General features: G+C 55.4%; 1 protein-coding gene across 3 annotated transcripts in view; it reads left to right on the top strand.

The window, feature by feature from the left end:
* Window positions 1-27,260, top strand: part of NRG2 (neuregulin 2) — a 181,563-nt gene that overhangs the window by 147,073 nt on the left and 7,230 nt on the right. Inside the window, exons 3-9 of one of the 3 annotated variants that reach the window (XM_030869439.2) lie at window positions 1,774-1,892; window positions 7,917-8,037; window positions 14,402-14,460; window positions 20,220-20,243; window positions 24,082-24,184; window positions 26,346-26,469; window positions 26,830-26,957. In XM_030869439.2, coding sequence (XP_030725299.1) covers window positions 1,774-1,892; window positions 7,917-8,037; window positions 14,402-14,460; window positions 20,220-20,243; window positions 24,082-24,184; window positions 26,346-26,469; window positions 26,830-26,957 — 678 coding nt within the window. Of the gene's footprint in view, window positions 1-1,773; window positions 1,893-7,916; window positions 8,038-13,961; window positions 14,039-14,401; window positions 14,461-20,219; window positions 20,244-24,081; window positions 24,185-26,345; window positions 26,470-26,829; window positions 26,958-27,260 lie in introns of all 3 variants that reach the window. The other 2 variants (XM_030869436.2, XM_030869438.2) reach the window with 2 other exon arrangements.

Genomic DNA, 27,260 nt, shown 5'->3' with positions numbered 1-27,260 from the left:
AGGAAGGAAATGTTGTCTTAGCCAGAGGGGCCTCCAGGGCTCTGTTTAATGAAGAGAACAAACTTGAATTGACAGAAGAGGGTTGTAGGCAGACACCAGGCCAAGGAGACAGAGAATGGCGTGAGCCGGGAGGGGTGGCACGGAGTCAGGCAGCTGTCACTGTAACGTCGGCAAGGACATCACCACGGCAACAGGGCCTTTTTGACAAGACAAGCTCATGGAGGCTGGTTTGGGGGATCTTGGCATGAGGAGGTCTGGGAAGAACCCAGCATCAGAGGCTGAGGTGGAGCTCAGGAGACAGGTAGGTCCCCAAAGCACAGCCCGGGGAGGGATGTGGGTCATTTTGCCATCTCCTCCATCCCTGGTGCAGCCTCTCTTCTCACCATCCACACCTTCCCCCATCAGCTTCATGGCTCTGTCTTTCCATCCCTGGGCCCAGGGCAGGACAGCTCGGCTACCCTACCTCCCATGCCACCACTCCTCCAACCCACTGTGCATATTCTGGGAATCTGATTTTTTAACTCGGGACTAAAAGAGGAGGAGGTTACATCATGTTAAGAAATTTTCATGCTACTTTTTGTTTCCCCCGGGGACCAGGCTGGGGTCCCGGGGTTTAATCCGGAGCTCAGACTGGCCCTAAAGAGCACTGGGGCAGGGGGAGGGATGGGAGGTGTGAACAGATCCTACGGAGCCCAGGCACCGCGGGCAAGTGCAGGGAAGCCCACGGAAGGAAGGAGAGGTTTGGCAGCGTCTTCAGAAAGAAGAGGGGAAGCAGGGCCAGGTGCCCTGGAGTCACCCACAGCACTGAAGTCTCTGCCCAGGCCTCGCCCCACAACTCGTGGCATGCAGGGCTGGGTGCAAAGCCCTCCACAGAGGGGTCAGCCTCAGCATCAGGAGACAGCCCACGAGCTGCTTGGGGCCCAAGTCCTCACCAACTCCAGCTCCTTACCCACCTCTGCCTTTGCCTTGCCGGGTACCCTTGGACAAGTCCGGAAGCCCCTCTGGGACTCAGTTTTCCCATCTGTCCTGTCCTGTCCTCCTCCAGATTAGCCACGAGGGTCAAGTCAGGCCTTGAGGATAGGATCTTTTTGTTCCCTGAGGTATCCAAGCTCCCAGCACACAGAAGGCACTCGGTGAACATTTGTTGAATAAATGAAGCGAAACCCCTTGAGGAGGCCACAGAGTGCCCCTTAGTGGCAGGGCCGACACAAAGGCAGGAGAGAGCTACAGGTTTGGACTGGGAGGCTGGGCACAGTTGCCATGGGAACCTGTTAGATTGGTGGCCCTGCCGGGTATCTGGAAATAGGCCTGGCTTATCTAGAGTGACGGGCTACCGCTTCTAAGGGAAGGCTGAGGTAGCTGTGAGCCAGCAGCTGCTCTACTGGAAGGCGGTGGGGGGAGACACAGCGGGCCTGAGAGAAGGGCACTAAAGGAAAAGGAGGAAGGTGGCCATGCGACTTCCTAAGGACTCCACTTTCCTCCCCTAGAAAAATGGTTACAGAGAAGGCCCAGCCCTGGAAAAGTGAATGTGACGATTCATGGACTTAGAATCCCAATGTTGTCCTGGGTGCCCAGGTCTCCCTCCAGCCCTGGGGACTCTGCACTCCACCTGGACCCCAGCAATGGCTGGTCGGAGGGAATCTACTTCCCGTCCACACGGCGTAGACGCTGTGGCTGTGCAGGGAGAGGTGACCTCTGGGTGACTGCTGGGGAGCCACGGCCAACCTAAGCCCTGGCTCACGCCTCTTCGCCTCTTATCCCCTCCCTAACCAGAAAGAACTCACGACTACAGTTCAACAAGGTGAAGGTGGAGGACGCTGGGGAGTACGTCTGCGAGGCTGAGAACATCCTGGGGAAGGACACCGTCAGGGGCCGGCTCTTCGTCAACAGCGGTAGGTGGTCCCCCAACGAAGGGAGGGGTCCTAGAGGGGTTCTGTGGGGGTGGGCCAGTTGCCCCCCAGCCCTAGGGAGGCCCGCACATGATCCATCTTGCACTTGACTCCTCTCCCTCCTGCCACTGCCGTATCAAGCCCCAAGATCTGAGCCGATTCAGAGAAATGCAGTCGAAGCATAAATGTTTAGCTTTGTTATCTGGACCTGGAAGAGCCGCCAGCTCTCGTTTTAAATACCCTGAAAACTAAATATTTTGAAATCAAGAGGTGGGGGTGGGGGGAAGGATATTTTTAGAAGGCAATTATGGGAGGCTGGGCTGCCTGAAGCGGGGCTCCGAGGAGAGGCAGACCCAGGGTGCGCGCAAGCTGCCTGCCCGCTGCTTTGCTGGGTGCCCGTGTGCAGGCAGCCTGCTCCACGGGGCCACGGGTGGAAGGCTTGGGTGCCCCGGGCCCCTGGGGGCAGCCTCAGTTCAGGGATGGCAGGACCCTCTCCCACAGGTCATCCCCTCCCTGGGAAACGTGCAAGGTCAGGAGCCCACGGCACCCTTCGCTTCCCCCCTCCGCAGAGGCAGCTCCGGCTTCGGCATGGAGGCGGCCTCCCTGCTGGGCTGTCCTCTGGTTATTGCCCTTGACTGGAAAGTCACCAAGGCTGCTGTCCTCAGGTCGCGCCCCCTCCACTCTAGCCTGAGTCCTCAGAACCCCACAGCTCTCGTTCCTCCTCCTGACACCCAGCCTCCACGTACCACTTGGCTACCTGGTTGTTGGGTTCACTTCCAGTCCTGCATCTCCCTTCATCCCGTGTTTCCACCAGACAGCCCTCCAGTACCCCCTACACCCAGCGCAGTCTAACGAGAACCCTGCCCTGTGACCCTCAGAGGAGAGCCTGGCTCAGACCCGGTCTGCCGTGTTGTAAGGGACCTCCCTTGTCCTCCCAGCCTCTCAGCTCCTCGATCTCCCTTACCACTGGATCTACCAGGTCTGAGTCTGCGAGTCCTGGTCCGTCTTCTTTCTGGATCTTTCACTCACGTCTGTCCTTTTCATTCCAGCCCCACCTTAGGGGCAATCCTGGCCCAGGTTTCATCCCTGCTGAACCTGGACCAGAGCAGCAGCCTCAAGATGCTTTCGCCCTGTCACTCCCCGACCCATGGAGCCAAAGAACAAGGACTCGGTCCCACAGCCCAGCTCTCACAAATCCGACCCAAATGGCCTTTCCGACCCTAACTGTAGTCGGCCTCTCCTTCCCATTTTTATTCTTCCTCCTGCACCATCTCTCCCAGGCAGCTATCCTCCTGACCAGTCCAGCCCACCGCAGCGGCACGCCCAGTGCAGGCCCCACTCCTGGGCCACTCCTCGGCCCTCTGTGGTCTTGTGTATCTCTCTCCAGTTCTATCAGATCATTCTTCAGCTCTCATCCTGTTGCTGAACTTTCTTTGCGGGTGTGGCCTTCTGGGTGGACTGTGCCGGGGTGGCTGTACCAAGTCCTGGGATATCGGGCCGGGCCTGGCTTTGCCCAGAGGGCAGGCAGGTGTGACCTGGGGTGTCACAGGATCGTGGAAGACCTGGAGAGGCTTCTGGGTCTGCCCCTTACCTGGGGGCTTAGAAAGGCTAGCTGTTTAATCACAGGTGCACCCATGTGTCCTGTCAACTCAAGCCTTCAGCGAGGCCTAACTCAGCAAGACGCTGTTCTGAGCGCTGAGGGGTCACAGTCTTGGCTCCCAAAGTCCCCTCAAATGGCAGGAAGCTAAAACCTGAACTCAAAGCGTCTGCCTGTTCTAACACACTGAAGAGGAAAGACAGGCAACTTAACAACGGGAGAGGGGGCATCCCAGGCAGGCGGGAGGGGAGCCTTACAGGATGAAGAGATACTTGATCTGGGCCTTGAAAGATGAGCAGAGATTTTCTCCAAGAGCAAGGGAGAAAAGCAGTTGCAGGAGCTGGCAGCAGGCAGAACATCTCTGCCGCATCAGCTCCTTCCCGGCCCATTTTCTCTTCAGAGATCCAATAAACTCACTCACACCAAGACACTAATGGCTGATAGAGGCTTCCTGGGTTTATCCTTCCCAGGTGTTTTCTTTAAATCCCCCCAGCCCTTGGCAACCAGAATCTCCTTTCTGCCACCGTGGATTTACCTATCCCGGACATTTCATATAAATAGAACCACAGAATATGTGGCCTTTCAAGACTGGTTTCTTCAACTTAAAATAATGTTTTCAAGGTTCCTCCATGTTGTAGTCGTGTCAGTACTTCTTTCCTTTTCGTGGCTGAATAATAATTCCATTGCCTGGGTCTACCACATTGTTTATATATTCATCAGCTGAGGTTGTTGCATCATTCTAGTTGTTTCCACATTTGGACTATTATGAAAAATGCTGCTATAACATTTGTGTCCAAGTTTTTGTGTGGACATACGCTTTCAGTTCTCTTGGGTATACACCTAGGAGTTGAATTGCTGGGTCATATAGTAACTATGTTTAATTTTTTGAAGGATGACCAGCTGTGTTTCAAAATGGCTGCACCATTTTACATTCTCACCAGCAAAGTATGGGGGGTTCCCATTTCTCCACATCTTCACCACCCCTTGTTATTATCCATCTTTTTTTTTTTTTTTAAATACAGCCACCTGAGGGCATGTGAAGTGCTATCTCACGGTGGTTTTGATTTTCATTTCCCTAATGACCTTCCAGGAGTATTTGCCTTTAGTAAGAGACAATGCTTTAACCTACAGAAAAGATAATCATCATCGGCCAGGGAGACCAGACTAGACCCTGGGATGGTAGAAGAAGGTACCTTTCTCTCAAGAATCAGATGTCCGTTTGCTCATTAGAAATATTTGTAAATATTCGTTAAGCACCTATTACGTGTCAAGCGCTGTGCTCGACACTGGGGTTCGTTCACCAGTGAAGCAGACAGACATGGCCTCTGCCCAAATGGAGCTTACATTCTAGTGGAGGAGCTAAGCTTTGGACAGCTAGTAATTGCATAACTAGTCCTTTAATTGTTAGAATAAGCACTACAAGGAGAAGTTACAAAGCTAAGGGAAGGAATGAAGGAGGAGCCTGAGCAGCCTCTCTGAGACACTGATATTTTGAAAGTCCTGGATAAGAAGGCTCGTGGCCTCTTAGAGGAGCTGGACTAAGCCAGTGGAGTCTGAATATGCTGCAAGACAGGGACAGGACATGAAGTGGGAGAGGTGGTTAGGCCCAGATTAGACTTGGGGAGGGGGAGGGGGACTTTATTATGAGTATGGATGGAAGCCATTGGAGGGTTTTGATAATGGAAGCGACTGATCAATTTACATATTTTAAAGACCCCTTTGGTGGCAGCTGCGAAGCGAAAAGGTTAGAGATGAAGGCAAGAGTGAGGGAAGAAAGACCAGTGAGGAGGCGATTGTGGCCATCCAGGAAAGAGACCACAGAGGCGGTATTGAGACATGGACAGAGCCTCAGGAGGAGGTGGGAAGGCAGCCCTCAGTGATGGACGGCTAGGGGGACAGAGAAGGACCAGAAATCAAAGGTGCCCTCTAGGCCTTTGGTTTGTGCTGTCCAGTCATTGAGATGAGCAAGGCTAGAGGAACAAGTAGCTGGGGCAGATGAGTGGGAGCTGAGTTTGGGGTGGATCGGCGCCATCCCCGCGGTGGTATCCAGGGAGCGGCCAGATTCTCCCACTCGGAGGTCATCTGTCATCTCCACATCCCCAAACACGGGAGAACACAGTGAAGAAATACAAATAGGCTGACGAGGCAGCGTGACACATTGCCTTAGGAGCCCACGTGTGCTGCAATAGCACGAATGCACCTCTTCAGTGTGGAAAGCTTCTGGCGTGAGCCTTCACCACCAGCAGAGTTGGCTGCCGTGAGCTGGGAGGGCGCTGCCGTCACAGGGGTGGCCTCAAGGTACTTCTTTGTGAGGTGGAAAGGCCTATGGTCACTTCCCTCCACACCTTCTACAACCGGCTCCCCCATTGCCCTCCCTTTTTACCTTTCTGGGGCCCCAGCCTAGTCCCCGTGATGACATGGTTCTGGCAGCCCTAGGCCATGGATCCCAAGATGGGGCCCTGTCTTCCCTCAGGAGTCGTCCTCTGCCTCCCAAGGCCTCAGTGAGCACAGATGTACGTGTAGACAGGCCCAAGCGTGCAGCTGTGGTCCTGCCGCCATCCTCGCTCCTGCCCGCTGCTCATGCAGCCCATCGTTGGGCAGCTTCCTCCACCCCTGGCTGCAGAGGGCATCAAGCTGCCCTGAGATTTCTCTGGCTTGGCCAAGGCCCATGAGAGGACTCGGGCCCGTGGTCCACGTCGTGTTTGCATTCGTCTTCCCGTCAAGCCTTGGTGCTGACGTGTTCTTCTACGAGGGACCAGGTGCCTGGTGAGAATGCTCAGCCAGATGTTAGGAGCCCTGAGGCCTTGTTACAACACACACTGGACTCTGGAAGGCCCTTCCCTGCTCTCTTTCCTCACTCCTCCTTGGCAATGTAACCGAAGGGCAGGACAACCTCTAGGGTCGTCCCGGCAATGAGATTTTATAACTCACAGGCGTGGTCACCTCAGCTGTTTGTCTTCTCTGTCCCTTTCTTAGTTCCCTGGGTCTCACTGACCCAGAAGCATGTGGGTCCCAGCCTTGTGTGGGGTTGAGCAGAGGTGGGAGACGTCAGCAGGGGTGGGGCTCGAGGATGCCAGACCAGCAGCAGGCATGATGTGGAGGGAAGGTGGGAGCTGGCCCTACCCGCTGGGTTTTATCAGCGAGCTCCTCAGACATATACAGAGGCAGAGCTGTGTATACACTCCCAGTCCCGTGCTCCATCCGTCTCCCCACACGTCTAAACACTCAGGGCGCCAAGTGCCGGCCCTCCTCCTCCTGCTCTCATCCCCCCACTTACTTCGGGGGTTGGTGGAGACTCAGTACCCCTGAGTAGACAGGACCGGCCAAGGTAGGACGGGCCACCTCAGTCAGGAGGCCACCGCTGGGTGGGCATGAGAGGCCCTCAGAGCCACAGAAGCTGAGGGGGGAGCAGGAACCGGTTTCTAGCTGCCCAATATGGATACACAGCCTAAGAGGTTAGCTAATAGATAAAGACTGAAATTTGGGGCAAGAATTTTCACTTGAAACCAGGCTCCTGGCTGCCATCCCTTTGGGGAGCAGTGCTTTTGTGATTTTCACTGATCAAATGAATCTGATCCAGCAGGTGTGCAGTCTGGGTTAGCAGCCTTGAAGCCCAGTCTTGCTGTCACCTAGTTTCCACATCCCAGCTGTCCCCCAGCCCTCTCCCCAGCAACGTGAAGCCCCGGATTTACGGCCTGGGCTGTCCAAGGCCTGGAGGCTCCCTCCAGAGGCCACAGCTGACCGGGTGGGGGAGGTGGAGGCTGCCTGGTGAGGGAGGACGTGAAGGCGGCCCGGGATGCTTATGGAGACGCGCATAGCGGCCTTTGTAGCATTTCCGGGCACCTTGGCCCAACTCTGGGACAAAGAGGGGAGAGACGGAAGCTAGGGTTCTCGCCACAAGTCCCCAGATCGCAGAAAATTACAGTGCCCAAAAGGTGCCATTCCCCTCAAAGCCCAGCTCCCTGTAATCACGCCCTGGTCCATGAGAGCCCCAGCAGTGCAGACAGATATAAATGTCTCCTCCCTGAACCCCTGTGACTTGCCCCCCACGTAAGACATGGTGCCTCATCCACCTGCAGCAGAGCCCCCAGAAAGGCAGGCAGGCAGGCAGCAGAGGTGGGCCCTTATGCCAGAAGATGGAGCAGTTTCTGCTAGCCTCTCATCCCCTCCAAAAGAAGAAAATCTTCCCAGCCTTTGAAGGTTTGCCTGGAGCGAGGGTGCAAGGTGGTGCTGGGCAGATGGTCCAAGCTCACGGTGGCCTCCCCTTGGCCTTGTTGGTGACCTGGGAGGGACCACCAGACCTTCCCCCCACCCCAGCCATTCCTACAGTCTCTGATCGTCCAGCTTTGAGATGGGCCATGAAGGAGGTGATTCCTGGGGCCCAGAGGTGGTCTCAGTGGGTCACCGGCACGTGTCTCTCGTACCTCCAGTGAGCACTACCCTATCATCCTGGTCGGGGCACGCCCGCAAGTGCAACGAGACAGCCAAGTCCTATTGTGTCAACGGAGGCGTCTGCTACTACATCGAGGGCATCAACCAGCTCTCCTGCAAGTAAGTCACCAGTGGGGGCAGGCATGGGGGCAGGAGCAGGGGGAGAGAGGCTGGGGCAGAAGTGGAGGGCTCTAGGAAAAGTGAGCTTCAAGATACTAGTAAGGGGTCTCCAAGGGGTGTAGACAGGGAGGTTTGCCCCACTTCCTAGCCCTTTCCTAGAATACAGGGAGATGTAAGCTCTAAAGGGCTCAGGGCTTCTGCAGTCCCAGTTTCCCAGGCCCCTACCCACCCCATCTTCCAATGTCCACCCTTTCACCAACACCTTCTTGGGAGATGGCTAGACCAGTCTATGCCCGGGGCACTGGATTCTCTCTCTCTCTCTCTCTTCCCCTCCCTATCTCTCAGCAACTTTCCAAACTTTGTTCTGATGAACATTGCCCAGGGTGCATCTTCCCCAGCAGTGAGGAGCCTGGCAGAGTCAGGTAGGGCACACGTCCCAGAGCCCTTGCTAGCTGAGCTCTGCTCTTATAGCCTTGAGGGGAGAAGAGGGCTCTGCCCCCAGTGCTCGCCTCAGGACCTGGCTCTTCTCCCTGCCCAGCAGGACCCCAGTGCCCAGATATGCTCTGGCTGCTGCCTGTGCCACTTCAGTCCCTAGCCCCTCTCTGGGGAGTGAAGGGCTACCAGCAAGGACATCACTCTGGGTGTGGCTGAGTGGGGGAGGTCAGGGTTGAGGAAAAGCTCATGTTGGGACTCTGCCTCCCCCCAGGAGCTGCCCCGAAGGAACTCCCAGGAGCTTCCCCCTGCTCCCCACCCTTAGCAAACAGGGTAGGTGGGAGCACAGTGATCGGGGAGGGCTTGCTCAGGCCCAGCCACATCTGGGAGCCGGGCCCCCACTGCCCCCTTGACAGATTCTCTGGTAGGTGAGCAAGGAACAGGTAGGGGAGCTTGGTGAGGGCAGCACAGGTTCTGGCCGGATCCTGAGTAGAGGGAGGGAGGCCTAGTTCACAACTTTGGGTTTCAAAGCAGCCCAAGCCTAGGGCGCTGGCGATGTGCCAAAGCTGCCCCATTGCCGTGGCATCTGGGCCAGGGCCAGCAGAGTACTGATGAAGATTCCCGGAGAGAGGCGTTTGCCCTCTCCACAGATAAGGTCAGGTTCAGCGCTCCTCTCGGCTTTCCTGCCTTTGGCCTCCAGCTCCAGAGCTGCATCTCCCTCCTGACTACAGCCTTGGCCAAAGACCCCTCCACCTCACAGCGTGATAACGAGGGGCCACACCTCCTTCACGCCCTCCCCTCAGTGCTGGGTGAGCTGAGCCTGGACTGCCAGGCACACCTGTGCCTCTTGCTCCAGCTGGCCTCCTTTGCCAGCATCCACCTCGCCTCCACCTGTCACCTGCTGCCATCCGCCTTCCGGCCTCCCCCATCCTGAATCTCAAGGGACAGTCCCAAAAGCAACAGCAGGTCCCCCAGGGAAGTTCTCAGTCCAGACTCAGCCCCTCATCCTTCCTCTCTCTTTCTGCCTCTAGGAAGCTGCCACATTAGTGCCACAGACCCTGGGGAACATTCTAGCCTTGAAAATGCTCTGAGCACTTTGGAATAGATCTATAGAAATGCATAAGCGTTCTGGAATACCTCACAGAGATGGCCTAGCCCTGGACCCCTTCTTCTTGTCCCCCACAACAAACACATACACCCCAGGCCTCTCTTCTTCCCTAGCCCCTTGGATCCCAGAACCTTGAAGGCATCCAGCATTGTCACTGGCTCCAGACAGAAAAGGTTTCAGCCACCGGGACAGGTGTCGGGGCTGAGGAGGGCCACGGGACCCAGGACTCCAGTGCCAGAGTCTAGTGTGGGAAAGAGTAGTGAGCTATAGGATTCCCAGGGGCCCCTGCCAGCAAGGCTGTACCCCTAGGACTTTCTGGGTGCTGCCCAGCTAAATCTGAGAGGAGCAGAGGGCAGGAGCCTGAGCCACTGTGAAGATGCTGTCCTGTTTCCCCGTCCCACCAGGGCAACTGGGGTTCACTGCTTAGAACCTGAGCTTGGTACCCAGAACCACCACCTCCCCATCTCAGCCTGTCCTGGGTCAGCCCCAGCCAGGGCTCCTGGAGCCAACTTCCCTGATGCCCTGAGCCCTCAGGGGAGAGGGGCATCCCTGGCGGGGATTGCAATCAGGAGGGCAGGTCCTCAGAGCTGTGCTGGAGAAGGGCAGGGGGGAGGGGGGCAGGGCAGAACCCAGAGGCCATTCTGGGGGTGGGTGAGCTGGGAGGGAAGGAGGGTAGGCCTCTTGGGGTTCCTGATGACACCCTGAATGGAATGCATGGAATAAAAAGGAAAGAACTTAGGAAACGGAACTCACGTCGTACCATTTGTGCTGTTTGTTTACTTTTATTTTGATTTTTTTGCATTTCCGCTTAGCTTGGATAATGAAACTAGACTGGTCAGTTTCATTCCAGTTTCTACAAAAATCAGTTTTCCTTCCTGGTTTTCTGACACTTGTTGTTGTGTATTGGTTGAGAGCCCTGCGGGGAGTGTTGGAAAGCAGGCACACTCCGTCCCTCCTGTTTTTCTAGAATTCAGAGCCAAAAGAAACAGTGTCACTGATGCTGAATTTTGTTTTAAAAAAGGAAAGCTTAGGGGGATTTGAAAACGGGGGTCCAAATCAAGGTAACCGTCTCCTGTCTGGGCCAGACAGGGGCCTCTGCACTTCCTCTTGCTGCTTTCTCCTCTTCTCTCCGTGTTTTTATAGAGCACGGTTGGTGCGTGACTCTTGGGGACTGGTTCAGGGGATGATGACAGAACAAGACTCTCTTTCCAGCCCTGTGCACATACCAGTGGCATGCCTCCCTTTCCCATCAGCTCACCCCCCCATCCCCTCTGCTCCCATGTCCAGGTGATTTCCCCCATCCCATGCCCATCTGCCTGCTCATCCTCTCCACCCACACCCCTCATGAGGCCAGAGACCCTTCACTCCCTCCAGTGCCCGGGGCACACCCTCATCCTTCATCCTCCCTCTCCCCTGGGTGAGGGCAGCACACATGGCATTATCCCCAGGCTACCAAAAGGAGACACTGAGGCCCGGGAGGTGGGGTGGGAAAACGGGGAGGCAGAGTCCCAGCCTCTCTGTCACCCCAGATGCAGCCCGTGGGCTCTCCTCTCTGCCCCTCTCTTACCCCTGCTCTTCTCCAGCCCTGAGCACAGACCTTCCCGTAGTCAAGGATAACAGCTTGGGGGGAAAGGCTGGGAAGCCTGTTACCTGCCGCTCCTCCTAATCTGTCCCGTGTCCCTGAAACTCCGGGGGTCAATCCCTGTTTGAGTGGGAACTCACTACCAGCCAGCCACCCACGCCAAGTTCAGGCCCTGCTCCTGGTTGATAGGCTAATGTAGCCTGTACCCTGTTACCAGGTCCTGGCAGCAGGGTAGAGAGGCTGTAGGCCCACCCCCAGAGCCTTCTCTAGGGAAGCCCCAGCCTCCTGGACGTGGACAAGCAGGGCTAACGAGAGAACAGGAGTGTCCAAAAGCTCCGCGAAAGGAGCCAGTGCCTGAGGAACAGCTCAGGTGTTAGTCATCCCAGCCCCGTGCAGTGCCCACCCCCCCCCCACCTTCTCCTTTGTTCAGCTAGTGGGCACTTTCCCAGGGCAGGAAGGTTAGGACTATATCGCACAACTCCAGGGGGCTTGTTCGTGTTGTACACGGTGTCCACAGCACCACCTGGAGCTGTGCAACTCTGTGGCCACGAATAATACGAGGATAGAGTCGGGGTAGTCCAGGCTGGGTGTGGGGCCGGGAACGCAGGGATGTGCTCAATTACCCTCCGTCTCCAAGAGCCACAGGAAAGCATCCTGACTCTCAGCAGTGGGAATAAATTCCCCTCTGTCCTCTCCTGCCCCTGCACTCCCCCATTTTCTCTTACACACACACAGGTTTTTCCTGTCTCCAGGAGCCGGGCTAATCTCAGACACTGGACACAGTCAAGCCTATCTCTTTCTTATTCCTGATTGCAAGAGTCATTTTGGCAACGTCCTGGGTCTTTATCGTCCACCCCCAACGATGCTGCTGCTTGAAAAGTCACTCCTGCGCCTCTAGTCCCATCCCAAGTGGAATCAGTTTCCGAGAGCTGAGGAAGAAGGGCTGAGCCTGAGTGGAGCTGGTCGGAAAGCCTTAGCCACTGCCTCCATTTTCCTGGGCTGGGATAACTGGGGACGAGGGCGAGGGGTCAGAAAAGGGCGTATTGACAAAGTTGTAGCCTCCTCCTCCGAGCCACCCTGTTCAACAGGATGAGCGTGCATCAGCTTCACGTGCAGGCTCTCCCCCTTCTCCAGACACACTTCCCCCCCTCCACTACCATTCATTAGCCAGGCACACCTGCACACACACTGCCCCGGCTACAAGGACCAGCCTCCTGCCTCCCCTGAGGGAGATACAGTAAGGCCCAGAGAGACTCCAGCTATCTGCTCATCAACCACTCCCGATCCTCCAGGCTAGATTGGAGGCCACAGGGTTTTTGTGAGGGTCTATCACAGTCAATCGCCATCACCCCCTATAAGTTCAAGGGGCTGCTGATGGTTGGTATACGCTAGAATGCTAAGAGGTAGAGTACATTCACCTCTTGGGGAAGTTTACTGATTAACGTCACTGACCTGTTATTGAGGGGACGCTGGTGATGGGCTTACCTAATTTCCTAATTTAGAAGAGGCAGAAGAGCATAGACCCATCTTCGAGTAGGGGGCGGTGCGGGAGGATCAGTCTGGCCCTATCTGTAAGCTTAAGTATCTGGCCTTGCTGGGATTCAGAAGAGAGTACAAGGGCTGGGCATGTCTCCCAGAAATCTACAAGACAGGGACTCGAGGGGAGAGTGGCAGCCAGGGAGCAGAAGGAAGTGGACCTTGGAAGTTAAGGACAAGGTCAGGGAGATGGGAGTGGGTGGTTCTCTGCAGGAGGCAACGTGGGAGAATGAACTCCCGCTAGAGCCAGGCAGTGATGGAGGAGCAGGTCGTGGGGAAAGGGCAGGTGTCCCAGGCAGCCAGTTGGCCCCCTGATGCGGAACAGGCTGCAGCCCCGCCCCCACCCCGCCACCGTGATTCTTGCCACCTGAGGCCAGAGGCCCCACGCCTGCCCTCAGCCCACCAGCTTTGGGATGCTGGTAATTCAGGCTTCTCTCCACCCTCACCTGTTCCCCATAAGCTTTTCCCGTGTATATTGCTCTAGGGCAGCCTTCCCCAAACCGTATGTTCACAAGGATTCCTCAAAAAACAACTTCCAAGGTCAAATACATTTGGAACCTACTGGAAAGTTCAGCTCTTTCCTCCTACAAAACTTTTCATAGCCTTTCATGTGCTAGCGTGCACTGCACCTCTACAAGGAAGCCTGGGAATGGATTTCCTGAACTTACTTGGCCACAGAGCCCTCTTTGAAAGAACAGATGAGACATCTCCAAGGCCCCTTCTGCTGGAGGCGCACAGTCTGGGAACAGCATTCCCAAGTTCTCCTTTGAGCTTTCTGGGGTCTGTTTCATGGATGAGAAAACCTGCCCAGGGCCCTGGACAGAACCCTTTGGTAGGGCTTGGAAGGAATGTCTCCCCAGAACTTGGTATTCCAGAAGACTCCCAGCCCCCCAGCCTACTGACTGCCTGGCACGAAGGGTCTACAATCCTGGCTTCATGGGGCCCCAGGCAGGTCAGAAGGGAAGTCTCAATAACCATGAGGACCTTTAGGCAGTAAGTTCCCAATTTCCCCACCCCGCTTCCCCAAATCATCTTCTTCCCTCCCCCTCCCCCGCTTCCCCACCACCTGGAGCCACATCTATTAGAGAGATTGTGAAGGAGATTTCCGAGCCCTCCACCCAGCCCCGACTCCAGCCCCTTCAGCAACGAGTGTGCCCCAGCGCTCGACTTGGTTTTCTCATTCATCACTGTGCACTTTGATTTCTAAACTAAGCCTCGCGGATGATGCCAGTTTGTTCTGTGATTTTTCCCCTTTTCCTTCTCCAGATGTCCAAACGGATTCTTCGGACAGAGATGTTTGGAGAAACTGCCTTTGCGATTGTACATGCCAGATCCTAAGCAAAGTATGTTTGAAGATACAAACACGAGTCCCTGCTCCTTAGAAAGCTTCCGGGTGCAGTCCCCCCCCACTCCTCACCCCGTTGTAGGACATAGGGCCAGGGGTGTTGGTTGTTTTGATCTTTGGCTGTTTTGTTTCTTTTTTGTATTTTGGTTTGTTAGTTCTTTTGTTTTGCTTTTTCATTTTTGGCCTAATCCTTGGGTTTAAAGTTCAGGGCTGCAGGTAAGGGGCAGAGTGGCAAGGCCGGTACAAATGGTAACAGTGGCAAGGAACCCAGCTGGCATTGGCAGGAGCCTGTGCCGGGGTGTTGCAATGCCTATGTCTTGCTATCCTGGCTCTCTCTTTCTGGTTTTCTTTCTTTTGGTAGGTGTCCTGTGGGATACACCGGGGACAGGTGTCAGCAGTTCGCAATGGTCAACTTCTCCAGTATGTCTCTTTCTTCTATTTCTTTCCTTCCCTGGTAACTGACAGTTCTTCCCCCCACCCTACCCCCCACCCCGTGGGAAGGATGGGGCCTTGCTTAGAGAGACTGGGGTGGGCCGGGAAACGCGGGGGGCTGTCCTAGGCTCCTCTCAGTCCTCATCAGAAGCCTGTGCGTGTTACTGAACCAAACTTGGGTCCCCTACGCCAAACACACAGCAGAGCTAACCTACTAAACCGGGTGGAGGTGAAAGAAAGAACAGCGCTAGTCGTAAGGTGTCAAGCAAAGAATACAAGGGGCTCATGGGAAGGGTTTTTAAAGACTGTGGGAGGGTGGGGTCATGAGGTGCACGATCAGCTCATGCTCAGTCCTCTGATTGGTTGATGGTGAGGTAACAGGGTGTTTCAGGAATCTCAATCATCAACCTTCTGGTTCCAATCAGCCTAGGGCTGGGGGTGGTCATCATGTAGTTAACTTCTAACACCTCGTGGGGTTTTAGTATCTGCAAAACAACTCAAGGATATACCAAAGGTCTTTGACTTTGTCTTATGGCTAAACTCTTACTATTTTGTCTTGTTTGTTTTCCTTTGTTTCTGCATTTTCTCACTTCTCTGATTAAATTTGCTCTTTGGAACTCGAGGAGAAAGGCCTAGGAGGCTAAAGCTTTTCTACAAACAAGAGGCAGGGGTCACTGGGGGGTCTTTCCTGGGGAAGCACCTGCAGGGTCCTGCTGGGTTTCACACAGAGGAGACTGATACACCCCCTGCCTCATGTTGCTGTACTGCCTGGTCGCAGTAACACTGAATTCTCTCTGCAGCTGCTCAGAGCCAGGCTCAGGCCTCTTCACCACTGGGGTCAGGCAGCCTGGCCAGGATGGGAAGAAGCATTTGCAGAGCCCTCACCTGCCTCTGAGAGCCTGTCTGAGGATGTCAGGCTGTTGGTGAGGCCGGGCAATGAGTGTGTGCACATGTGTGCTCGTGTGTTTGAGAGAGAGAAGCAAGTTCTCAGAAAGCCTGCCTTTCCATCTGGCCAGAGTTTGTTTTGGTTTGATTTGGGGTGATGGGGGAGAGTGGGGAAGGCGGATTGAGGGAAAACAGGTCCCAGGGCAGTGGTTTCCGTGAAGACCAGGGTCATCTGTGCAGCTAGATGTTGGAGTAGGGGCGAGGGTTGCCGCAAATACTAAGGCATAGAGGGAAGAAGGAATCAAGGGGTAGCTGGTGACTCTCTCCAGGCCCTCTCTGGTCTCAGTCCCCATCCAGGACTTCACTCCCTTCCTTTCTTCCATCTCTGAAGTTGGAGCTTTCTGGTTTGCACAGTCTGCCGAGAAAAGTGTGACCCCTGGAGCTGAAGGATGAGGCCCTAACTGTGGCGTGTTTTACTGGGGGCTGGGAGCAGTGCCTTCAAGTGCCATGAGGTGGTGGTGGAGCAGAGCAGAAGGCCACAGGCTGGCCATGGACTCCATTTGGGGCCCAGCGGTCCACTGGCCTGCAAGGCGGGACCGTGTCCCCCGTCCTCCAGAGCACGCTAGGCCCCTGCTCGACCCACCACCCACCTCCTCCTCTCCAGGGAGGACAGATGGGTCCCATGAGGAATTAGAACTAGATTGATGGTGCCTGGGCATGAAGAGGCCAAGGGAGGGACCCACGGGACCATTTAGGTAGCCCTTAGAGAAAAGGGGTTTGGGGCTCAGGGTAGAGAAAGGAGCCTTCCGATCCTTCTCAGACCACAGCACAAAAGCCTAGACATTCCCTGCACAGGAACCTGGAAGCCAAGATTTGACGAGGAGAGGCGCCAGAGAGGTCGGGGCTGGTCATCCCAGGTGGTCAACTCTCTTAATAGAGTGTTGGGGGCGGCGCTGTCCTCAGGCCCCTCCCACTGGAGGCCAGGGAGGAAGGCCATGGGGATAAGAACAGAGCCTGTGGGCACGTGGCCCAACAGAACTCTCCAGGGCCCAGGCTCCGGGAGGAATTGCAGAGTCAGATCCAGCCCCATTGGAGGACCGTAGGTCAGGAGGACAGAGCAGCCAGCTGGGGCTGAGGACCTGGGGAGAGAGGCAATGCAGGGCCTATTCCTTTTCCCCCTTAGGCCCAGAGCCCCCCTAGCTTATGGGACTGTTCTGGACAGGGAGTCTCAGCCCATCCTGAATCTGAGCAGCAGAGCCTCCAACACTCGGCCACTGTCCAAGCTTCTCTGCCAGCTGGGCTGCTTCAGCTTGCAGCTCAGATCTTCTGGGAGGGTCAGCAGGGCCCCGGGAGCCCAGAAAGGAGCCTGGAAATGCAGCCTTTCTGCCTAGTGTTACTGGGATCCTTGCTGGTACCTTTTGGTAAAGGATTTATACTCTCCAAGCACTTTGCCCAGAGCACTTCATGCACTGCTCTATCAGATAATTATTGAAAAAGGAGTGAAAAATGCTAACTTAAGTGTTCAGGCTTCGATTCAGATGGACCTGAATAAAATTGCCAGCAGCTGAGCTTCCTGTTCTGGGGCCTCATTTAACCTCTCTGATTTTGTTGTCTCATCTGTAAAATGGGGATAGTGGCATTTATGCCTTTAGGGTTGCTGTGAGGATGAAGTGAAGTGATGCACACCAAGGGCTTAGTCAAGGGCCTGCTGTTGTTTGAACACAGTTGAGCTCCTCATCCAGCTACTGCTGGCGTGGGAGTGGAGGCCAGAGGGGCAGCATCAGTCCCCTGGAGGCTGACTCCCAGCACATCCTGAGCAAAGTGTCTGACCTTCCCCCTCTGCCCAGACAGCCTCTAGACCAGGTTACCTTTTGCGGAGGCCACGGAAACAGAGCCTGCAGCCGCAGTAGCCCTTTAAAGCTTCTCCTTCTTCCCTTGACAGCCCCTCCACTTCCCAAGACTCAAAACTTGTACACCTGGATACCCACCATATACAAGAGCACGCACACCTGCACACACAAACACATGCCTGCACTTGCACACAAACACATGTCTGCTGACACCTGCTCACACACACACAAGCACACAAGCACATGCTCCGGGGTCGACATCAGGGCCTTCTTGTCCAGGTGCCTATGACCAGGTGTCGTAGGACATGTCCAGGATGAAGACTCTGTCTGTTGTCTGGTAAGCCTGACCCTGCTGGGAGTCCAGCATCAGGCTGCCATGGTTACTGGTCAGTATGCAAATTTCTGTTCGGTAGGACCCACCTGTGACTTGGTGGTATCACTCCATCCTGGCTGAGTGGCAGGCAGTGAATATGATGAGCAGGAGACTGTTTTTTTGATTTTGGGTTTTTGGGGTGTCTTTGTTTTTGTTTTTTGCTGGGGCTGACATGGCTGCAGGCCCCTCAGAATCCATCCCCGGGGAGAGGGAAGCAGGGCTGCCTTTTAGTGACTTCTCAGTGACATCACCAGTCCTGCCAGCCACCACTGTCCACCCAAAACAGTACTGGCCTTTGACTCAAAGGGGAGGCCAGTCAGGAGTCCCAAAAGCTGCTGCCGCTGTTACTTGGTTCCCAGAGGAGTGATGCAAATGGCTTTGGGAGCCCTGCTCACTTCTCCAGATGGTCACTGTCCTGAGGACTAGCCAGTCAGGGCTTCCCAGGGACTCAATGGGCAGGAATAGCCATGGCTTAGCCCCAAGAGACCAGAGACCTGGCCTCCAGTCTCCCTTCCGCCTCCTAATTTGCTATGTGACCTTGGGAAAGTGTCCTAGCACTACTGGGCCCTAGCTGCCTCATCTAATACAAACACCACCAAAAGTGGAGCCCAGACCAGCTCTGTGAACCACAGTTCTCTTAGTGTCTGGGGTGCTGTGGTTCTCTTAGTGTCTGGGGTGCTGTGGTCAAGCTGGGCTGTTCTCTGTGGGGAACCTGGCTGGATATCCAAACATTGTGAGCTCTTTTGAGCTGCCTGGAGGGTCCCTGGGGCTACAGGATTAACTGCTCAGTGAGAGTTGCCCCCGAGGACCCTTTCAGTTTGTCAAGTTCGTACTGCCTGCTTAGCACAGTTGGCCAGCCCTGGGAGGCCCTGGGAGAGGAGTGGACTTGCTGTGCTTATGGTGACTCCTACCTCCAAGCAGTAAGCGTAAGACTGCAAAGAAACCACATTCAAGATCACCTGCAACCTCAGGTTTAACAGGAGTGCACGGAAGGGCTCATGTTTAGCAGAGCTGGGGTTCTTGCTTCAGGGGTGTGGTCTCTGCATGGAACTGGGGGTCAGAACCCCAGGATCTTCCTCAAGCCTCTTTCAGTCAGAGCCATTCTACTCTCTTGCCCTTTTCCAACTGCATAACCCTCTGGAATCCCTATCAGGAAGCAGGGGAGAGATCCAGAGCTAGACAGTGCACAGGACTTCCTGCTCATGTCCCCGTGCTCCGCTCCCTCTGCAGGAGATGAGAACATCAGAACACAATTCCACCTCCTGCCTGGGTCTAGCGGAACTTGCTGTGCACGTGCGGAGGCAGTGGAGCAAGCCCTTGCACATCGCCTCGCCCGTCTTTTTTTTTTTAATTTTTATTGGAGTCTAGTTGATTTAAAATGTGTTAGTTTCTGCTCTCACTGTGTACAGGCACTTTTGACAGATGAGGAAACAGAGACTATGTATGACTTGCCCACATGCACACAGCAAACTAGGGACAAAACTGAGACTCGAGGCCTGCAATCAGGTGCTGCCTGTTACCTTAGAATGGTAGGTGAGCTTTTCAAAAGCACTGGGGAGATTTCTGGGCTCCCACCCCAGAGCCTGTTTCCATTGGTCTGGATGATTCTGAAGGACAGCCGAGTTGCAGACCTCAGAGATCCCGTGGCCAGGCCTGATCCCCATTTAACTGATGAAAGATTGAGAGCCAGATAGGCGGGATACTATGGGGTCACACAGTGGGTCAGTGACAGAGCTGACCCTTGGGCAGGGCCCTTTTATCTAACCCTTCGATGGCCTGGGTGTCTACCTCGAAGACCCGTGAATTTGCACACTTACAACATGATCCAGCTTCAAAGAGTGCAATTGGCTGCCATTTAGGGGGCACAGGTGTTCTACAGGTGAACCCACTCGTCTCTTTCTCCAAGTTGCAGTTTGCTTTCCTAAGTTGTGTGATCAGGCTGGGACCCGAGGCCTAGCCCCTGCAGGTTTCTAGGGTGTTGGGGGTGTCAAGTGGAGAAGTGACCTGCTGCCTGGGGCCTCTCCCCCTCCCCAGTCCTGCGCCACACAAACTCTGAGCCTCCATGCCTGGCTCTTAGTAGATGGGCAGGCCAGTGAGGCCCATGGGGGCAGGACAGGGACAAGGGGCCGGTCTGGGTACCCCAAGCCCTAGTTCTGAACAGAAAGAAGGGCCCCATGAATGAGCTCAGGCTGAGCAAGCTGTCTCCAGCTTGCTCGAAAGGGTCGAAGGCCTGGCATTGGAGCTGGGAGGGGAAGGATGGGGACTCCTCCGCCCCCTGCCCCCACTCACCTTTCCTCTCTGGGGACATCTGCCAACTGACTCTTGCGCCTCTGCCTCCCCACCAGGTACTAACCCCACAGCTCATCTCTAAAGAACCTGCCCTGCCTGCTGATCCTAACATTTCCTCTCTCTACCCCAATCAAGGGCTCCTGGGGACTGGGGGCCAGGGAAGGGGCTCAGGAGGCTGGGAGGGGACACCACTAACCTGCTTTCACCTCACAGGCTGGCTGCTGGTGTCTGAAGAGTCCTGACCAACGTTTCTCTCTCTCTCTCCCGCCCCCTCCCCCATCTCTCTCTCTCTCTGTATCTCTCCCTCCATCCCTTCCCCTCTCGGACCCTCCTTTCTTCTGCACTGCCAGAGCACCTTGGATTTGAACTAAAGGGTACGGAGCCTCTATGTATCGGTCAGCGCCATCCACACAGCCCCTCTCCACAGCCTCTGACACCATGTGTGCTGGACGTTTGGTTTCCTTTCCCCCCAAATGGGAAAGGGATGATTTCAAAAATCCCCCTGTCCCCATCAGGATGTCCTGTAATAAACTACATTGATTTGGGGGAGACAAGAAAAGCTCATGAACAGCAGAGTACCCTGGCGTTCAGACTGTGCCCCCGTGTACAGTAGTGCCCCCTTGCCTGGGGCCAGTCGCCAGAGTACTCTGAGGGGAGCGGGACCCCTGAGCTGTGTGCAACCCAGTGGGTTGGTCAGACGAGCCCTCGGAGAGCAGGTGTCTGAAAGCCACAGAATCCTGGTTTGGAGAACTGTGCAGAGAGGCATCCCTTTCAATTTGACCTTAATCCTCCTTCCTTTTCCCATTTCCATTTCCATTGCTTTTCATTCTTCACCAGGCTGGCAGCTGATAACACCCATTTGTCTCTGCCGCCTGCCCCATGTTTGTCTGCCAGGCTTTGCCATCTGCTTGAGGCTGTTACTCCCTTCACGATCCGTCCCCACGGTGGCACATGTGTTTGTGGGCAACACCAGCGAGGGGCCACGGTGGGCTGACTTCGGGTGCCTGCCCTCCTGCCTCCCAGCTCAGAACCTCACGTCCCACTCCTGACTGTCCTCTGGCCCCTGGAAGATGCCTTGGGCAGGGAGGGACTTTGAGGGGTCAGTCTTCCCAGCTCTCTGGCTTTGTGCTGGGCGGCTCCACCCTGGTCCACACATATAGCAGGAGAGATGCGGGGTCTCAGAGGGGTTGAGCCTTCGATGGGGTCAGACCCCAGATGTGTGCAGAGCCTGCAGTTATGAAAAGACTGTTCTCGTGGCAGATTTGGGGAGGCCCTGGTTCCCCGGCCACCTAGCCACCATCAGCTATTCTCAGAAGATGGAGCTGAAAGTCTGTGTGTAAGAGTATGTCTGTGTCTCTGCTGTGACAGGGTGGGGAGGAGAGGGGCCGAGTCTGTGGTGTCTGTGTGATCATGGCAGGGGGTGCAGGGGGGGAATCTGTAGGTGTGCGTGTCTATGTTGTTATGTGTCTATGTTGACATGTTTACACCTTGTTGGGTCTCTCAGTGCAGGGTGTGAGCACACAGAGGGGTGCAGTGGAACATCTTTGTTGTTAAGGGTTGAGCGTGAGCAGTGGGTGCGGAGGCAAGTGTGAGCGTGTGTAAATATGCGGCTGTCTGTAAAGGTGGTCTGTATATTCATTCACACACCAACTCGACAAACCTCTACTGAACCCCAGAGTTGGCCAGACTCTGGCGATCTAGCATGCAGAGTCCCTGCCCTCCTGGTGCAGGGGTGAGACAGACAACAAACAAACAGGAAAGATAGCAGGTGGGGGTAAGTGCTACACAGAAAATAAAACGGAATGGGATGGCGCCTAGCCGGGGTGAGGAGCTGCTCTAGCTAAGTGGCCAGGGAAGCCTTGTCCAATGAGGCGACATTTGAGCTAAAACCTGACGAGAAGCAGCCAGCCCTGCAAACAATCAGGGGAGAGTGTTTGAGGCAGGGGGCACAGCAAGTTAAGGGTGATGTGGATGGGCCTGCCTTGTTCGATGGATGGAAAGACTGCCAGTGCCTCTGGAGCACAGCAGACATGGGGAAGAAGACTACAGGTGGGATCTAGAAGAAGGGACCAGGTGACCCTGGGCCTCGTGGACCATGGTAAGGCTTTTGGTTGTATTTGAATCGCAGGGGGATGCCATTGTGGGTTTTTAAGCAGAGGAGTAAAATGATCTGCTTTATCGTTGGAAATCAACGTGGCTTCGGGGCAGAGGATAGACTGGGTGAGGGGACAGGGTGTGGAGCAATAGAAGCAGAGAAACCAGTCAGAAGCGGGCAGCTGTCGAGTGAGAGATGGCATCTTGGATGAAGCTGGAAGCAGTGGAAATGGGAAGAAGTGGTCAGATCTGGGATCTACTTGGGAGGGAGAGCTGAGACGACTTGCTGATGGATCAGGTACCAGAGTGGGTGGGAAGATCAGGAATGATTCTAAGGTCTGGGGCTTGTTTAACAGGAAAGGTGGTGTCGCCACTGAAGAGATGGGAAGAGCAGGGAACGAGGGTGGGGAATCAGTGCTTCTGCTTGGCCATGGCCCTTGAATGTAGGAATCTGGAGCTCCGGAAGAGGTCAGGGCAGGAGAGAGAAACGTGAGATTCAGCTGCGTACAGATGGTATTTCAAGTCTGAGTCTGGGTGAGATGACGGAGGGAGAAAGGGCAGATGGAGAGAGGAAGAAGCCTGAGAGCTCTGGGCCTGGACCCTGCAGCCCACATGGAAGAGGGGGAAGTAGCAACTGAGACAGAGAGATGAGCCAGTGCAGGGGGAGGAAACCCAGGAGGGAAGACCATCCCGGGAAGTGGTCCCAGCAGGGGGAGTCTGCTGAGAGGGAAGCGAACCACAGACTTGGCAGCGGGGGGGTTGTTGGTGACCATGACCAGAGCGGTCTCAAAGGAGTGATGGAGACAGAGGCCTGAGTGGAGGACTGAGGCGTGGCTGAGGATGAGAACCGGAGGCAGGACGAGGACCACAGAGCCTGGAGGTGGGGATCTGGGGTGGAGGGCTGTTTGTTCAAGACTCTGCATGACTATGTCAGTGGGTGTGATCGCGTGCGTGGAGGCCGTGTGTATTGTTGTGAAGGGTCTGTCTGTGTGTCAGACGGGCACAGTCCTCCAGGTATGTGTGCCTGGGGCTTTGTACCCAGTGGTTGCTGCTGGGCGTACCTTTGCCACAGGAGACCCTGCAAGCCTGGGGGCTTAGGGACACTGCCCAGGGTTCCACCAAGGCTTTGGGTCCCGCCCCCACTTATCCCTGTGCTGGTGGGAGGGGAGCGATGGGGAGGGGCCGGCCAGCAGATGGGAGCCAGAGCAAGGGCGGGATGTCTAGGCTGTAGGCCTTGACCATGTCTGGTGCTGTCACCTTTTTCCTTTGCTTCCTCCAGGCTTTCTCTGTTCTAGAAGCGTAGGGGTTGCCCCACCAAAAAGTGGGAGTAGAGGTAGAGGGGATAGTTGGGTCTTTTTGAGGGCTTTGAGGCCCAGCCTAGCTCAGCTCCTTCAGAAGGGTGGAGGCTGCTTCTTGAGCACAAGGGCTGTCCTAGGCGCCAGGGGGCTGTGCTGCCACTCGTGGGTCTCTGACAAGCAGAGACGGGGAGAGCTGGAGTGGGCCAGGGCCACAACCCTGACCGAGCTGCAGGGATAAACCAAGGCCTTTCTCCCCTCTCCCGCCTCTGTGGGCCTGGTCTGCTCTGTTCCTGCTCTTGGTCCTGGCATCCCTCCTAAGTCCAGCCTCTGGGCCTCATGTCCTGTCTCCAGCCCAGAACAAGCCACTCTCCACCTTCTTAAGGAAGCCAAAGTGGCCAGCCAGGCCTTTGCCCAGGGTCAGCATGTTCACCACCATGAAGACCAGCTTCCCCCAGCCCATCAAGGCTCTTTGCAGCCACCAGGCCATAGTGGGTTGCCCTCCCCTATGACCTTGGGAACTTCACCTCCATCCCACCTCCTCCACCCATCCCCCTGCATTTTCCACTCACATGCTCCAGGCAGAGCACAGGTTTGGGAAGGTGAGCTCAGGTGTAGTCAATTGTGATGAGATTCCACAGGTGGGTGGAGTTCAGGAAAGCAGGAAGGAGGGAACTGGCTGGGGGAGGAGTGAGATGGATGGGAGCCGGGCAGCACCCGAGCTGGAGAGAGCCCGGGGTTTGCGGGGCAGGGGGACGGTCTGCAGCACTGTCTCTACGGGTCTGCCTCCCACCCTGCCCCCTCACGCCCTCTACCTCTGCAGAAGCCGAGGAGCTGTACCAGAAAAGGGTCCTGACTATCACCGGCATTTGCGTGGCTCTGCTGGTCGTGGGCATCGTCTGCGTGGTCGCCTACTGCAAGACCAAGTGAGTTGTCGGGCGCTCAGAGCAACCAGGGACTGCTTTTGTGGGGACAGGCTCTCCTCTCCACCGCACCATGCCTGGCGGAGCCTCCCCCATTCCTATGCCCCTCTGCCCCCTTCTGCAGCTGGTGAGGGGCCAGAGGGCTGGGCCAAGAAGCAGGAGCAGAGGGTGGGGTAGACAGGCCCCAGAGGACTGCACAAGAACGGTCATAAGCCCAGGCGGTGAAAGAAGATAGATCTGGGTTCTAATTCAGCTCGGCCATTTCCTGTGACCCTGAGGAAACGGATGAGCTTCTCTGAGTTCTCATCTATAAAATGAGTGTGATCCTCTAGTACCTCAGAGGATCCTGTGAGGGAGGATCTGCCCTGTCAGGTAGGCAGGCACTGGGGCAGTGTTGGGGGTGGGCAAGCACAGAGAGGGAGGCACCTTCTCAGGGGAAAAAGAGACCTCACAGGGCACTGCCTAATCCCACCTAGGAGCAGTCCAAGCAGGAATACAGAGAAGATGGGGTTGGGCCCCCCCTGGGCAAAGGAAAGGTGGCATCAGAACCTTGGAGCAAGGAAAGGGGCTGGACAATTCCAGTAGAAGAGTGCGAGCTAAAGGACAAATGCAGGAGAGGGTCAGCTGTGTTCATGGAGCGTGAGCAGCCGAGCCTAGCTGGAGCAGAGGGCTGGGGTCAATTTTAAAAAGGTGCACGAGTCTAAAAGAACAGCTGGAACCTGCGTGGCACCACAGGGCCTTGAATGTCAAGCTTGGGGACCTGGGTTTATCCTACAGATGATAGGGAGCCATTGCAGGTTGTAGAGTGATGTGGTACAGAAAGAGTTTGTCATATCTGTTCTTATGCGGAAAGCAAGAGTCTGGGCATAGCCACCATTTGGGGGACTGAGCCCCTGGGTCTTGACTCCTGCTGCCCCTATCTATGAGATCTAAGGCCCTGCCAGCCTTGGGGTTTAGGGTTCAGGGAGCCCACAGGAGGAGACTGGGCCCACACAGGAAAATTGAGGCCAAGAACTGGGGGGAGAAGCAAGCCTCATGTTCTAACCCCTACTATATTTACTTATTTCTTCAACAAACTTTCATTCAATGCCTGCTGGACACCAGGCCCTGTACCAGGCACATGGCCAGTGCTCTAAGCAAGAGGTCCAGTATTACAGGATGTATTTCAGGGGTGCCTAACCTCAGCTAGAGGGCAGGGAGGGTTTCCCTGAGAAAGGTGCATTTAGGCCAGGCCTGAGAGATGAGCAGGAGTTAGCAGGTGAAGAGGCAGAGAATGTGCTGCAATTGGATGCAAAGGCCCAGAGGCCAGAGAGGCACAGTGTAGGATCAGAAACAAGCCCTCCAAGGATGCAGCAAGCTGGGGTGGGGAAAGGGCCGTGAGAGACAGGGCTGGGGAGAGGAAACAGGATTCTGAAGCCCAATGAAGGGGCTTTAACAGGGGAGTGACATGATTAAACTTGTTGATTACAAAACAAATGTATTGAGCACTTAATAGGTGCTGAAGTGAAGCAGCCCCACAGGTCTTGACTCCCTGACCACAGCATCCTGTTTTATTTTCTCCATAGCACTTTGCTGAAAGTATCTTGTTTGTTTATTTGTTTATGTGTTTATCATCTGCCTCTCCTACTGGCCCACAAGCTCCATGAGGGCAGGAACCATATCTGTCTCCTCTGCTCCAAAACAGCATCTGGCACATAGTAAAAACCCAATAGACACCAAATAAATGAATGCAGGAAGTGGGCCAGCACTGTGCTTGAATATTTTATCTACTCTTAATCCTCAGTGGTCTTTGGAATGCGTAGATGATCAGTCCGTTTTACAGATGAGGAAAGTGAAACATGGATAGTTTAAGTAATTTGCCCAGAGTTACACAGCTAGAAAGTAGTAGAGTTCTGCTCTCTCAGCAGAGCCAAAGCTCACTACCACTACGCTCAGGTCCTGCTGAATTCCGGCTGGTAGTGATGATGTAGGCGGTTGATTGAAGGGGTCCTGGCTGAAGGCAGCCTGAGCACAGGAAAGAGCAGTAGCAGGAGACTGCCACGGCAGTCCAGTCCCGGCACACGTAGACTAGTTCCCTGGAGTAACAGCTAGGGAAGCTCATACTTCATGTGTGCCAGGGGAGGCGGGGAGGGGGTGTCAGGCTAATGCACCTTCCCCTGTGCAGAAAACAGCGGAAGCAGATGCATAACCACCTTCGACAGAACATGTGTCCAGCCCACCAGAACCGGAGCTTGGCCAATGGGCCCAGCCACCCCCGGCTGGACCCTGAGGAGATCCAGATGGCAGACGTGAGTGGTGTTCCCAGGCCCCACTCTGACCCCTTGCTGTGTAGCCCGCCTTCTTATGCCCCCTGCAAGAATGGGCCAGGGAGGCGGCCGGCCCATCCTGTGCTCAGCCTTGCCTGCTAGCCTAGCCTTGCCTCACCAGGATGACTTAGCCTCGCTTGGCCCACTTCCTTAAGGGAGGTCGGGGGATTGATTTCCAGGGGCCATTGCTGCCCTAACACCGAGTTGCTTATCCAGTGGACCACCACCGCCCCCGCAACCTGGAGCTTACTGCCTCACTTCCCCTGCCCACCAGGAAGGAGGGTCAACTTGGTCATCTGTCACTAACTGCCCCCCTGGCAAAAAACCCTCTGTCTGTTCCAGTATATCTCCAAGAATGTGCCAGCCACAGACCATGTCATCCGGAGGGAAACGGAGACCACCTTCTCTGGGAGCCACTCCTGTTCTCCTTCTCACCACTGCTCCACAGCCACGCCCACCTCCAGCCACAGGTGGGCACCACCAAGGCCCACGCAGCCTTGCAGACTCCCGTATGCACACCCTCAGGGCGTGCACATGCACACCACACACCTGCCTGGGGACACACACCAAACTCCCCAGCCAGGCTGGGCTCTGTATTGAGGGTCCCTGTGAGCAGAAGGGTGGAGGTGGGGGGCTTCAAACCAGAACCCACCACCAAACGTACATCCAGGTCCTCACAGACCGGATTCCCTTTTCTAGTCTAAACCAGCCCCAGAGGAACAACAGCATCACTGTGCTCCCACCTAACATTTGGTTTTGTTTGGGCCTCATCA

Source organism: Globicephala melas, chromosome 3, assembly GCF_963455315.2.
Source record: "Globicephala melas chromosome 3, mGloMel1.2, whole genome shotgun sequence".
NCBI lineage: Eukaryota > Metazoa > Chordata > Mammalia > Artiodactyla > Delphinidae > Globicephala > Globicephala melas.
This window is presented reverse-complemented; position numbering and strand designations above follow the sequence as displayed.